This window comes from Danio rerio, chromosome 2 (genome assembly GCF_052040795.2).
Source record: "Danio rerio strain M-AB ecotype USA chromosome 2, GRCz13ab, whole genome shotgun sequence".
Lineage (NCBI taxonomy): Eukaryota > Metazoa > Chordata > Actinopteri > Cypriniformes > Danionidae > Danio > Danio rerio.
In genome coordinates, this window is record NC_141022.1 from 55,198,017 (window position 1) to 55,212,767 (window position 14,751).

The 14,751-nt window shown below is 36.7% G+C and overlaps 1 protein-coding gene and 1 long non-coding RNA gene across 7 annotated transcripts in view; one reads left to right on the top strand and one right to left on the bottom strand.

Annotated features, from left to right (window-relative positions):
- Positions 1 to 14,751, top strand: part of LOC147846532 (uncharacterized) — a 252,135-nt gene that overhangs the window by 172,655 nt on the left and 64,729 nt on the right. The gene's annotated exons all lie outside the window — the stretch shown is intronic.
- Positions 1 to 14,751, bottom strand: part of tgm1l1 (transglutaminase 1 like 1) — a 72,977-nt gene that overhangs the window by 34,114 nt on the left and 24,112 nt on the right. For all 6 annotated transcript variants that reach the window (XR_015478975.1, XR_015478974.1, XR_015478976.1 and 3 more), the window contains exons 2-6: positions 11,845 to 12,131; positions 11,546 to 11,737; positions 11,020 to 11,271; positions 4,210 to 4,328; positions 956 to 1,063 (exon numbers count right to left, since the gene is read on the bottom strand). Coding sequence is in view for 2 of the 6 variants with exons in the window: in XM_087241439.1 (XP_087097565.1) it covers positions 956 to 1,063; positions 4,210 to 4,328; positions 11,020 to 11,271; positions 11,546 to 11,737; positions 11,845 to 12,130 (957 nt within the window). In the remaining 4 variants the exon portion in view is untranslated. The remainder of the gene's footprint in view (positions 1 to 955; positions 1,064 to 4,209; positions 4,329 to 11,019; positions 11,272 to 11,545; positions 11,738 to 11,844; positions 12,132 to 14,751) is intronic.

The window sequence follows — 14,751 nt, forward strand, 5'->3', positions numbered from 1 at the left end:
TTTTACATGAGACATATTTTATCCATTTGGCTTCATTGACATATTATATGTTTGATTCCATTTGTACATTTACATTTTATAACATAGACCCCCCAAAAATAAATACATAGTCATTAATTTAAGTTTCATCATACCTTTCTCATTTAATCCTTTATCAATCACCTTAATCATAAATTTATGATTAATCATAATCATAAATTCCTTATATATATATATATATATATATATATATATATATATATATATATATATATATATATATATATATATATATATATATATATATATATATATATAATGCTATTATATATGAAATTATATCCATGTGCGAAATGTTTTGTGGATATAGACATTCAAAAAAAAATCTTGCAACATTTCCGAAAGGATCATACTTATATATTTATATTTAATTTTTTAAATTGATTATTATCCTGACATTGTTTGAGAGTCTGATCAAGACTGTTCCATGATTTCACACCACAGACAGACATACACAAACTTTTTAAAGTTGTCCTTGTTTTCAACCTCCTAAAATGTTGTTCTTCTCTCAGATTGTAATGAACACAAATGAGTAATGAACATAAATGTAAAATAAACATAAATGTAAAATTACAGTTATTATATTTGAACATATATCTGCCAATTGAAAAAAAAAATTGATTAATGTTAACAAATGTCCTCTAAAATGTATTACTTCCACTTTAGATGAAATTGTCGGTGTTTTAAAAATGTGTATTTCTTACATTATTTGCTATTTAGCCTATATCTTGAAGCGCAAAAACCCGCATATATTGTATTCATCACTGTTATCCAGTTATAGACATATCAGAAAATACTACGTTATACTACGAATACTACGAAAATACGTTATTTTTAACATTTCATTATTGATGCATTTAAAAATATCAATACTTCTGATGACACAATAAGTTTGTGTTGAAGAGACTGGACTCACCATGGCAGAAATGACCCGGACAACATTAACCGGATCTCCTCTTCCTGATGGAGGAACTTCACTGTTATCCAGCACAAACAGACAGGCCTCCAGAATCCCTTCATCAAACTGCAAGAGAAAAAGACAGTCAGATACCATTAATAAAACTGTGATCTCATCTAAAGTGTTAGAGGGCCAATGTTAATATCCAAGTTCAACTATAATTGTATTTGGTAAGAAAACAAATGCTGGTTGTAAGCATGTTGTGAGCATTTCTGTTCACGTCATTCTTTTTTTATTCCCCAAGTCAGACTTTAATTGTGGAATAATTGATGTCAGACTTCTTAAAAACACCACATAAAACTAAATGAACTGAGGTTTGGGGGTTTATGCACAGTTTTTCCCCCATGTCTGAGTGAGATTGTGTGCAAGAATAAGCTAAACATGGTTTTGTGATATAAAACAAAAACAGAATCCTTGTGTGTATCATTAGTTTGGATTAAACAGTTTAACAATTAAGGAATAGGAATAAAAAGGTAATTAATTTTTCTTATGGAAATGTTGCCTTGGAACTCAGAACTGCAACGCATAATTAGTAAAATTAGTAAAACTCAAATAAATCTAAACACAATAAATAATAACTAAAAAAGGAAAGTACATAAGAAAAATACAAAACACACACACAAATATGTATAGTTGAAGTCATAATTATTAGCCCCCCTTTAAATGTTTTCCCCAATATTTCCTAAATGATGTTTAACAGAGCAAGGAAATTTTCACAATATGTCTGATAATATTTTTTCTTCTGGGGAAAGTCTTATTTGTATTATTTCGGCTGAAATTTACATTTACATTTAGTCATTTAGCAGATGCTTTTATCCAAAGCGACTTACAAATGAGGACAAGGAAGCAATTTACACAACTAAGAGCAACAATGAATAAGTGCTATAGGCAAGTTTCAGGTCTGTAAAGTCTAAGAAGGGAAGTATTAGTATAAGTAATTTTTTTTTTTTTTTTTTGTACAGTTAGTGTGATATTCAAAGAGGCAATTGCAGATTAGGAAGTGAAGTGGAGACTAAATAGTTGAGTTTTTAGTCGTTTCTTGAAAGTAGCGAGTGACTCTGCTGTTCTGATGCAGTTAGGGAGTTCATTCCACCAACTGGGCAGATTGAGCGTGAGCGTTCGCGAAAGTGATTTCTTCCCTCTTTGGGATGGAACCACGAGGCGACGTTCATTCACAGAACGCACGTTTATAAAAAGCAGTTTTACATTTTTTAAAAGCCATTTTAAGGACAAAATTATTAGCCCCTTTAAGCTACTTTTTTCCAATAGTGTACAGAACAAACCATCGTTATACAATAACTTGCCTAATTAACCTAGTTAAGCCTTTAAATGTCATTTTAAGCTGTATAGAAGTGTCTTGAAAAATATCTAGTAAAATATTATTTATTGTCATCATGGCAAAGATAAATTAAATCAGTTATTAGAGATGAGTTATTAAAACTATAATGATTAGAAATGTGTTGAACAAATCTTCTCACCTTTGAACAGAAACTGGGGAAAAAATAAACGGGGGCTAATAATTCTGACCTCAACTGTATATATACATATTAGCATTACTGTATCTGTGTGTGCGTGTTTTTTGTGTTCTGTGTACAGTAACTCAAATGAAATATAATTATAAATAAAGCATAAGAATAACTAAAGTACAAAATCACTAAAACACATTTAAAAAAATATATAATTTTAATTAATTAAAGATTAATCGTGATTAATCGCACATCAAAACTAAAAGCTTGTGTATATTTAGTATGCATATAAAAATACATGCATGCTTGCAAATATTTGAGAGAATGTTTATTTATGTTTAGATATAAAAATGTTCGTTCATTTTCCTTCAGCTTATACCGAGTTCAGACTGGATGATTTTAGCCGCGGTTTTGACTCGGCGACAGGTTTTGATAAATCGCTGACAAATGGATGAAATCACAGGCAAATCGGTGCTTGTGCACGTGAGTGACAATCATACAGTGTGAACTATCAAAGACGTGATCTGAGAAAATCGCTAATGAGTTGTCGATGCCCATGAGATATTTGGCATGCTAAATATCTGGAGCAGTCGGCGATTCAAATCATGACCTGTGAAATGAGGTCTGGTTGAAAATAATAAAACCGTTTTAGCTTCACGCAATGCTGATGTACCGTTAGATTTAAAAAAATAATAATTTTATTGCCATTTCAGCTTCTATGGCTATGTCATGGCAAAAAGAAAATAGATCAAGTTTATCACATTTTATAAATACCAATTTCTATAATTATAAAAATATTCTAACAATTAAAAGTCATCAACAGCACTAAATAATGTCCAGGGTAAAATACATAAATAGCAATAATGATAATACAAAGATAAAAATCTAAAACAGTTTTTTAAGGTTTCCTTTTGATAAAAATTTTACAATTTTAGATAGATTAACATTTAAAAATATTTCCTTTAAAGTCTCCCCAGATAAATATTGTTGTCTGATGACATTAAAAATGGGGCATTTCACAAGAATTTGCTTAACAGTTTGGTTTTTGTTGCAATAAATGTAACGTTAGATGTTGTTGTTAAAAATGGGTTATATTTTCACAGAAGTGTTGTTCAGCCACTGAAATCTTCCGATGAAAGATATTTTCAGTTTCATAAGGGACCTTTTACAGCATCGATAATGTAAATTTGAACTAGTTTAACAACAAAACACAAGTAAATAGCGCTATTCCGCCTAGTCTCTCCCTATATTGTTTACCATGCAACTCTAAATATTTGCTCTGAAATAGCATATCAGTTTGGCTTGCATGCTGTCAGACAAGCACTAGTCGCTTTTAACACATGAGAGAGGGTTCTTTTCCTCGTGTTTAAGGAGGCGTGGCTCTAGACGGCAGGGGAGGGACTGTGATTCAGAGATTTATGCTAAGCTGTTAGCATTGTGGAGGATTACCTACTGCTGAAATTACTAAAATAGAGTAAAAGTTGAATAGAAAATAATAAAAAAGCACATTAAATTACTAAACATTTACAGATTAAAAACATTAAGTTAACATTGTAATATAAACAAAACAGTGACATTGGAGGCAAAAGATTTACAGCTGATACTGTAAATATCTATGGGTCAGATTTGCTTCATAATGTGCTTTTTTTCTTGTATAAAACAACAAGTTCTCACAACCAATTTTTTTGTTCCTCAGTGAAAATGTTGTAATTTTTTTCATGGACTTTGTATTTGTGATCTCCGCACCTGACCGAAGTTCCAGGTCCGAGCTCCGATCTGCTTCTCTGTGCCGTAGTAGATCCTGCCGGTGTCATTGAGGACGTACTCATTCAGCTCTCTCTCTCCCTCCATGAACACAGCATCATCTGCAGGACACACACACACACACACAGATGAGAGAGGACACACACCCTACAGCTGCTGATAACACACTCATTTACATGCAGACTGAAGAGTGAAATCATCCACACGAGAAAGTTTTAGGGCGTCAGGAATGCGTTCGCAGGTCAAGACGCTCTGAAAACAAGGATAAACTGTGCACTGTAAAATATCTGTTAATTAACAGGTCTTGTATTTTGTGATTTACAAGTGTTTTCAGATTATTTACGGTTGTGAATTGCATTATGGGATGTTGATCTCTGCTTTGTCCACTTTTAATGTTGAAAATTTAACACTACAGTTGAACAAAGTGACTTTTATTAACATGTTAGTAGTTTTTAAAAAATTTATGTATAATAAATAATAAATAAAGAAATAAATCTGTAAAACAACAGAAAATGTACTGGCAGTTTATTACTCTGTAATATACAACCCAGACAATATATCACTTTAAACTATTAAAAATGTTTATAAAAAGTCACTTTGTCAAACTTTGCAAAGTTAAAAGATGTTTGAAGAAAGATCAAGGTCACATAATGCAATTCAAAAGCCTAAATAAACAAGGAAAAATAAATAATAAAAATATGAATTACAAAATATGGATCTTTTTTACTGTGTAGAAAGTAATGTGACTGGGAAAATAAGAAGTGAATGGAAAAGGCCAGATGGACAGAACAAGACAAACAAAGTAGGATCACACTATATTTTATAATGTGGTGTTTATATAATGAATAAGAAATGTAGAAATAAAGGGATAAAAATAAATAGAAATTAAAGAAAATTTAATGGCATTAATGATTATTGAAAGAATAATAATGTTTTTGTTAAATAAAATGAAACAGAAATAAAAATATTAACAAAAAACTAAATGTTTTAATTAATAGTTAATGAAACAAATATTGACTTAACTAAAAGTACAAAAGACATTTAAAAATGTCATAAAATATTAATCTAAAAATAATGATGAAATAATGATGTCAAAAAAAAATTAGAAATTAAATATTAATTTAAAAGCTTAATAAAGTCTTTCAGTAAAGTTTTTTAAAACACATATTTCTTAATCTTAAAATGAATAATTAACAAAAAAATTTTTAGAAAAAAGTGTTAAAATAAACTTAAAAATAATGATGAAATAATTATGTAAAATAAACTAATTTAAAATTAAACATGCTATTTGTAGAAAAACTGTCTTCATTTTATCTAAACAAATGGCATCACTCTTAAAAATATATATATATTTTTAGATTTTTTAAATCTTTAAAAAAAATTTCATCAAACTGGCTTGGCTCAGTCTGAAGCACCAATAAAAGCCTCCATCATCTAGAGACATTTTCTGGAGGAGTTGATGAACTTGGGTGCACCTCTAAAAGAATATAGTGGATTCGGACACAGCGCCGAAAGAAAATAAATTTTTAGCCTTTATAAAGCAAAGCTAATCTCTCGATAAAAATCCTTGCTAGCCACTTAGCAACAAAGCTAGAGTCACCAGGCAGACAGAAGCCCTGTCCATCACGCAAATCCACATCTGTTGTGAAGTGAATTTGACACATGAATGAAGCGAGTAAACTCAAAATGTTCACAAATATATTTACCCACGAATAACATGAATTTATTCACGCATCACACGTCTGGTGTGAACACAGCGTCAGTTTTATCTAACCCAAATGTTTTACTTAATGTTTTGTAATGATCAATTTTATGTTTCCCAAAGAACCTTTCAGTTTTTCTTAATTCTACAAACATTTTAATACAAAAAAAACAGCCTTTTGTGGAACGACAATATTATATGTATTTATCCACAGGACCATCAACGCCTATAAAGAACCTTTATCTACTTTTAAGATTGTATATCTAAAAATCAGCTACACCCTGTTTTTGAAATACTTTCAGAAATAAACACATTTCTGCAGAGTTAGAGAGTTCAGTGTGTTCTTCGGCACAGGAATGACCCTGAAGCACAGGGCATAATAAATGTAGTGTTATAAAACAAACAGGCTGAAAGAAAGCAGTGAAGTGAAGAATGACAGGAAGGGGCCCGGAGTAAAGGAGGGAGGGAAAGATCTACAAGTGCTTGACATGTGAACCGCCAGATGAGGTGGAGCTGCTGGACAAACCAGTGCGGAGGAGAAAAGATTACAGTGTTTTGGAGTAAAAGGTGATCTGGCAGACCTCTCCATTCCCTTACAAACATCCCTGGCATTCAGAGCCACCCAAAAACAACACTCTGGAAACTAGCAGACTCAAAAGAACCGAAAAACCAAACCTATTCCTTGAGTAAGTGTTGAAAAAAAATTTTTTTAAGTAATTTATTTCGCTTTATGAGGATACACACATTACATTTGATTTTATTTATTGTCGTGGAGGACAAAATTATTCACTCTCCTGTGAATTTTATCCTTTTTTAAATGTTTCCCAAATGATGCTAATCAGAGCAAAGAATTTTTCACATTATTTCCTTTAATATTTTTTTTCTTCTGGAAAAGTCTTATTTGTTTTATTTCAGCTAGAATAAAAGCAGTTTTTAAATATCTAAAACCATTTTAAGGTCAAAATTATTTGCCCTTTTAAGCAATATATTTTTCAATAGTCTACAGAACAAACATAAAAATACAATGACTTGCCTAATTACTCTAACCTGCCTTGTTAACCTAGTTAAGCTTTTAAATGTCACTTTAAGCTGAATACTAGTATCTTGAAAAAATATCTAGTAAAGTAGTAGTCAGGACCACGGTTTAGCATCTCATCTGAAAGACATCGCTCACTGAGCAGTATAGAGTCCCCATCAATATACAGGGAAGTTAGGACCCGCACAGACTCCAGGTTGAAAACCCCCTGCTGATCTCACTAAAACTACTTGCGGCAGCAACCTAGCTTTCCCATGTGGTCTCCCATCCAGATACTGACCAGGCGTAGCCCTGCTTAGCTTCAGTGGGCGACCAACATTCTTCAAAATATCTCCTTTTGTGTTTGACAGAGTAAGGAAACCAATTCATTAGCTCATTTTCATTCATTTACTTTCTTTTCATCTTAGTCCCTTTAAAAATCAGGAGTTGCCACAGTGGAATGAACCTCCAACTTATCCAGCATGTGTTTTATTCAGCAGATGCCCTTCCAGCCACAACCCAGAACTGGGAAAAGTAAGGAAACTCATTTGGTTTGAAACAAGTGAATGGTGAGTAACTTCCCTGCAGGCACAGGACGTCAACATGACGTCATATTGATGTTGTAACCCCAACGTACCCCATAGTGGGAATGTTGGATTTTGTTTAGAAATGAAAATCAGGTTGACGTCAGAACCCAACATTATGCAACGTTCAATCTAAAATCAACCAAATATCAACAACTTATCATGTTACACCTTGACGTTGTGTGGACGTTACCACTATGACATCTATCAGACGTTTTATTTGGTCACTTTCCAACACAACCAAATATCAATGTAATTCAACGTCTTTATTAGACGAAAAAATAACGTAGTCCATATGCTGTTTTTACACCAGATGCAGAATGCGCAGATAAATTGCACTATTCACGCAAAAATAGCCGCCTGAACATTTGAGTTTACTCGCTTCATTCGCACGTCAAACCCTGCTTCATTCGAGCGTCAAATCCGCTTCATTCACGCATCAAATTCACTTCAGCACAGACGCGAATTCTGTCGGCCCGTTGACTCTAGCTTCATTGCTAAATGGCTAACATGGATTTTATTGAGAAAATAGCAATGTTTATGTGCTTTATGAAGGCTGAAAAACAGCATCCATACGTTTAGGGCTATGTCTGAGTCCACTAGATCCTTTCAGAATTACATCCAGCTCCAGGAGCTCATAAACTCCTCCAGAAACTTAACCTGGATGATGGAGGCTTTCAGCGGTGCTTCGGACTGAGCCAAGCCCAGTTTGATGCACTGTTGTTGGTGTCGGCTGGAGGATTTCCCCCGGGACACCAACAACAGGCGTACGTCACAATCACGCCCCCTGATTAGTAAACGTGGCGTTTACCAATCTGAAGTATAGATTTTTCAACTCGAGCAATTTAGCAAAACGTTAAATGCATTATTCGCACTGCCCCATTCGTGCAGCATCATTCGCGCGTATCGCGCCGCAGGATGTCTATTTGTGCGTTTGCATTGACTTAACATGTAAATCACTCGCGCTTGATGCGCCTTCCACATTTGGTGTGAACACAGCAATTCAACGCTGGCTAGACATTAAATTTTAGTAACCTGTCGTCATGACCTAAATCTAACCTAATATTAATGTCTTATGATGTCGTGTGCCTGCTGGGTTATGGCAGAATATTAATATTTTAGTCATTTTAAAAGAATCAAAGCATTACATGAAGTCAACTTTGTAGTCGAATTTGTATACTTCAGAAATAAAGCACCTCAGGCATTTTAAAAACATCACCGCTTAACAGAGATGATGTAAAACTTGTCAAACTCATGTACGGGCAAGATTACATTTGAGTTATAGCCAGTAGCTGAAGTAAAGCCAAAGCGTTTGTTAATCCGACCTGTTGCAACACAAACGGATTGCAAGATGATGTGAGTTCATCCCAAAGGCTGATGAAAAGTCACTGGGCCACAAGAGAAAACTTGCACCCTCCCGTTACATTGCGTTAACAGTGGCCTGTGCAATATTTTAGGCTAAATATATGCCAGTGTTTCCCAGACAGGTTCGGTGACGGAGTGTGTTGGCTTCCCGTCAATGGATGAGTTTAGTGTACAATCATCATTTATCTACGCAAGCTTGAGCTCATGAAATGTGACAACACACTTTATGAACAAACTGTGATGATGATGCAAAGGGTACTATGGCAAACATGAGCATAAAGCTTTTCTTTTAATGGAAAGGTGCGGTACAAGTTCGGAACAAATGACTCATACGATCTGTTTTTTAGTGAATCAAATACAGTGCATCTGTAAAGTATTCATAGCTATTTACTTTTTCCACATTTTTTATGTTACAGCCTTGTTCAAAAATGGATTAAATTCATTTATTTCCTCGAAATTCTACACACAATACCCTATAATGACAATGTGAAAAAAGAGTTTTGAAATTGTTGCAAATTTATTAAAAATAAAAGACCTGAAAAATCACGTGTACGTCAGTATTCACAGCCTTCGCTCAATAGTTTGTTGATGCACCTTTGGCAGCAATTACAGCCTTTATGAATATGATGCCACAAGCTTGGGACACCTGTCTTTGGGAATGTTTGCCCATTCTTCTTTGCAGCATCTCTCAAGTTCTATCAGGTTATATGAGAAGCGACGGTGTGCAGCCATTTTCAGATCTCTCCAGAGATGTGCAATAGAATTTAGGTCTGGGCTCTAGCTGGGCCACTCAAAGACATTCACCGAGAGCACTCTGAAGCAGGTTTTCATTCAGGATGTCTCTGTACATTGCTGCATTCATCTTTCCCTCTATCCTGACTAGTCTTCCAGTTCCTGCTGCTGAAAAACATCCCCACAGCATGATGCTGCCACCACCATGCTTCACTGTATGGATGGTATTAGCCCGGCGGTGCCTGGTTTTCTCCAAAAGTAATGCCTGGAGTTCAATTTTAGTCTCATCAGACCAGAGAATTGTGTTTCTTATGGTCTGAGAGTCCTTCAGATGCCTTTTGGCAAATTCCAGACAGGCAGTGGCTTCCGTCTGCCCACTCTACCATACAGCCCTGATTGGTGGATCGCTGCACAGATGGTTGTCCTTCTGTAAGGTTCTCCTCTCTCCACAGAAGAATGCTGGAGCTCAGACAGAGTGACCATCGGGTTATTGATCACCTCCCTGACTAAAGCCCTTTCTCCCCAGATCACTCAGCTTAGATGGCCAGCCAGCTCTAGGAAAAGTCCTGGTAGTTAAACATCTTCCACTTTCGGATGATGGAGGTCGCTGTGCTCATTGGAACTTTCAGAGCAGCAGAAATTTTGCTGTAACCTTCCCCAGCCTTGTGCCTGGAGACAATCCTGTCTCGGAGGTCTACAGACAATTCCTTTGTCTTCATGCTTGGTTTGTGCTTTGACATGCACTGTCAACTCTGGGACCTTATATAGACAGGTGTATGCCTTTTCAAATCATGTCCAATCAACTGAATTTACCACAGGTGAACTCCAATGAAGCTGCTGAAACATCTCAAGAATGATCAGTGGAAACAGAATGTACTTGAGATCAATTTAGAGCTTAACAGCAAACGCTGTGAATACTGATGTACATGTTATTTTTCAGGTTTTTTATTTTTAATAAATTTGCAACAATTTTCTCTTTTTTTATATTGTCATTATGGGGTATTGTGTGCAGAATTATGAGGAAATAAAAGAATTGAATAAATTTTGGAATAAGGCTGTAACAAATAACAAATGTGGAAAAAGTAAAGTGCTGCACAGTATATTTAACTCAAGTGCAATCTGACTCCCAAACTAATGAATCTAATGAGTTGTTTATTATTAGTGAATTGAAGATATGCATTGTGGTCTAATTCCAAAAGACTTTTATTATATGGTTTGTTTTAAAGAATCACGATCACAAAGTTTAAATAGTGTAATTCAATTCCTAAACAAGGAGGCGACATGGTGGTGCAGTGGGTAGCATGATCACCTCACACCAAGAAGGTCGCTGGTTCGAGCCCCAGCTTTTATCTCTTGCAAATTAATTATGTTGCAATAGGCTCTTTCATTCTTACCTTCACACCAGGGATTGAAGAGCATGTAAATGTCTTTTTCAGGATCGTGTGTGGTAGATTCGTTCGTCTTTAGACACTGGGTTACGACAGTCAGCGTGTATTTTCCTATAACAGCATTGACGGATGAGTTGATGGACAGCTTGGCCCGGTTGAGGTTCTGCTCCACAATCTTGGCCTCCCAGCGTTCATCCTGTAGCTCCTCCACCAGCGGGATGATGATGTGCGTCCCTTTGGACACCAGTGGGAGCGCTCCTGAATCACAACATGAGGATCACACAGATGGTTTGAGAACAAATGTGAAAAATAAAATTATGGATGAACAGATGGACGGATGGATGGACAGATGGAAGGATGGATGGATCAGTAGAATGATAGAACAGTAGAAAAATATGATGGATGGATGGACAGATGAGTAAAATGATAAACAGTAGAAGGATAGATAGACAGATATAGAATGACAGAACAGTAAAAAATAGAATGACAGGGAGACAGAAAGACAGACAGACAGACAGGCCTCCACCCTCACCTGTCTTCAGCTCCAGGTGTAGTTTATCGGTGTTTGGGTTGAAGGGTCGTGAGAGCTCCAGCTCAATCTGGAAAGTCTGTCCTCTGCGGATGATCAGCTGATCTCCACTGTACTGATCCGTGTGATGCTCCTTCTTATTACGGTCAGTTTTCCGGCTGAGCAGATCCACAGATCGCACCACTAGAGACAAATCTGATGGGGGGGAAAAAAAGAGTGTAATAAGACTTGCTTCTAGTCTGCATCTCCTTAAATCATTCATTCATTTAGCAGATGATGTTTTTGCATTGTGATCGTCTCACCGTCCACATTGGTTTCTACACTGACAGACACTGGAGACGCCGGCTGTTCGATTTCTTCATTTCCAGCAACCACACCATCCGCTTCACTGGTTAAATCATAAGAGTTGCTCTGTCGGCGTAAGCAGCATGGACAAGCCTTTCGTAGCCAGCGCCTGCAGCCGCTCTCCGGTTTCTTCGTTTTACTCTCGCTGGGTTTCTCCGCGACGGCTTCTCCATTCCTTGCTGAAACGCCGTGGAATCGGCCGACAGCAGAGTTATCTCGAATTGACTGTCTTTCTCCTGGCATCCTGGAAAATAATCATAAAAATATATCTGATGGAAATTTGCGTGAGAACGTTACCAGGAGAAATCAGGAATACACTAATCAGAAGAAATGTGAAAAAACCTGGTACAAATTTATACAAATTAGCCACTAATCGAAAAGTTACGAATTGTCATAAGATAGTCATAACAATTCGTAACTTTTGGATTTAGTGGCAAATTTATATGAATTTGTACTAGGGCTGCAAGGGGTGCCGCGGGGGGCAACATGCCCAACCTCCCTGGCCCCCGCATCTCACTTTCTTAAACGACACCACTCCTTGCCCCGCTCTTCTTCTTCGTCCACTCTTCACTTTCTTCCGCAACAACACCCCAACCTCCCCAGCCCCACTCTACACTTTCGTCCGCAACACCACGACCACACCACCAACCTCCCCACCCCCTGTTTGTCACTTTCTTCCGCGAAACCACAACCCTGCCCCGCTCTTCTTTATCGTCCACTATTCACTTTCGTCCGCAACAACACACCGAACCTCCCCACCCCCTGCTCTACCCTTTTATCCACTCTACACTTTCGTCTGTGACACCACTCCCTCGCCCCGCTCTCCCCACCCCACCTCTTCACTTTCGTTCACAGCCACACCCCCAACCTCCCCTGCCCTGGTCTTCACTTTCGTCCGCAACAGCGTCAGAATGTTGTCATAGGGCTAGCGGCACAACATATAGTTTCGATATCGAATGTAATCACATTTATATTGCAATATATAAATCACAGAATTTAAAAATATTGCAATGTTTGATTTTTCTAATATCGTGCAGCCTTAATTTGTCTAATCTCATTCATACATTTACAAATAAATTGTTCATCTCCCAATGACGGTTGGTTTAGGGGTGGGGATTGGTGCCATGCCTCCTTTTAAAAATCGTAGATTTTCGTGTGACTGAACTCAGTATAAATTAGCCAAAGTGCCAAAATGTAAAATAGTTACATTTCCTCGTGACATCAGGCTGACCACAAGGAAAGTGTCAGTTTAGTGACTAATTCATACTAAGTGAAGTTTCACAGACTAATTTCAAGAGTTCACACTAAGCTGATAATTGATTATAAGGTGTGTTTAGCATGCTATGCCAGGAGAGAACCCTGAGCTCATAAGATCCTCAAGCCTGGGGCTTCCTCCCGTTTGAACTCAGGTAGGTCTCAAGAACTCCCCTGCTGTTTGCAGATGAACAATTAGGGATTGCTATGAAGAGATAACTACTTACTAGGAGCTCGTCTATGGTGCTGATTTTGGACAGAAACATCCACTGGCTTGACGTTCTTGCAATAAGGGAACAGTGCTAACCACTGGGCCGCCAGGCTGCCTATATACAGTAGGAAAGGAGGAGGAGTAGGGGTTGAAGGGGGGATTCTTCAAAAGAAGATGACAGTGGTATTGAACTTAGATCAGTCGTAAGTCAACATAAATAACCTGATTGGTGAATCATGAATTGGCTAATGCAGGACCAGCCGTGATCAATCATCACATGATCCTCTCAAAATTTGGTTTTAAATAAACTTCACTTCACAAACTCACTATAAATAGCCCGTCTAGCATTACTCTTGTTTTTTGAAGAATCCCCTCATCCACCCTATCTCCTCCTTTACCAGGGTGAGCTCTCGAGAACTACCTGATCTCGTACCTTTTTACATTGACCAGGCGGTAGCCCTGGGCTTAATTATCTCTGAGCTCAGGGTTCTCTCCCGGGGCATAGTGCCAAACTGCTAATATTATCAAGCAATATCTAAGTGTGAACTCTTGAATTCATACGAGATTAGTCATACAAAAACATACAATTTATAAAAGCAGGCGTGGCACCAAACCACACCCCTAAACCCAACACTCATTCGGAGATGTGTAAATCATACTAAAAATAAAAGAGATATCAAACAAATTCATACAAATTAGCCACTAAGACAAAAAGTTACAAATTGGTGTGAGATAGAATTGAATTATGCACAGGTCAACTTCCTGAAATGCCATATATGGGCAATCAGGTGAGACACAGGGTACTAATTAGGGCAATTGGTTACAGATACAATATTGCTGCCCATTTTTACAGTTTTTCTCAGCCGCTTTGGTACATTTCTGAAATTATGTGCAATTCTCTGATGTTTCCTACATTATTAACTGCTTATATCATGTTGATCAAAATGCATAATTTTGGTCTCTGTTGAATAGTCTCAACCCTCACAAAATTTAATTCTTTGTTCAAGGCATAAGTCTTTACATGCAAAATAGCTGAACAATATGTCATAATATTTCATAATTGCAATTTTCTATACATTTATATAAGACTTTTTTTCTAAATCTGTGTACAATTGATAAATTTCTCCCAGGTGAATCTGGACTCTTTCTTACGAAAGTGCATCTCAAAGGAGATTGTCTTAAGTTCACATTTCTACTTTTGTTTTGACTTTGTGCTATGCAGTGCTGTCTTTATACGTGTTGTTTTGAGAAATGCACTTACTGTTTAGCAAATTTTAATTCTGATCTGAGAAACGTACAACCCAAGCTCATTCTGCAAACGTAGCCCCGCAGACGTTTCTGGAGACGGCGATTTAGTTTTTTTTCGAGCGAACGCTGCAGGGCGGTGTGGCGCCGCTTC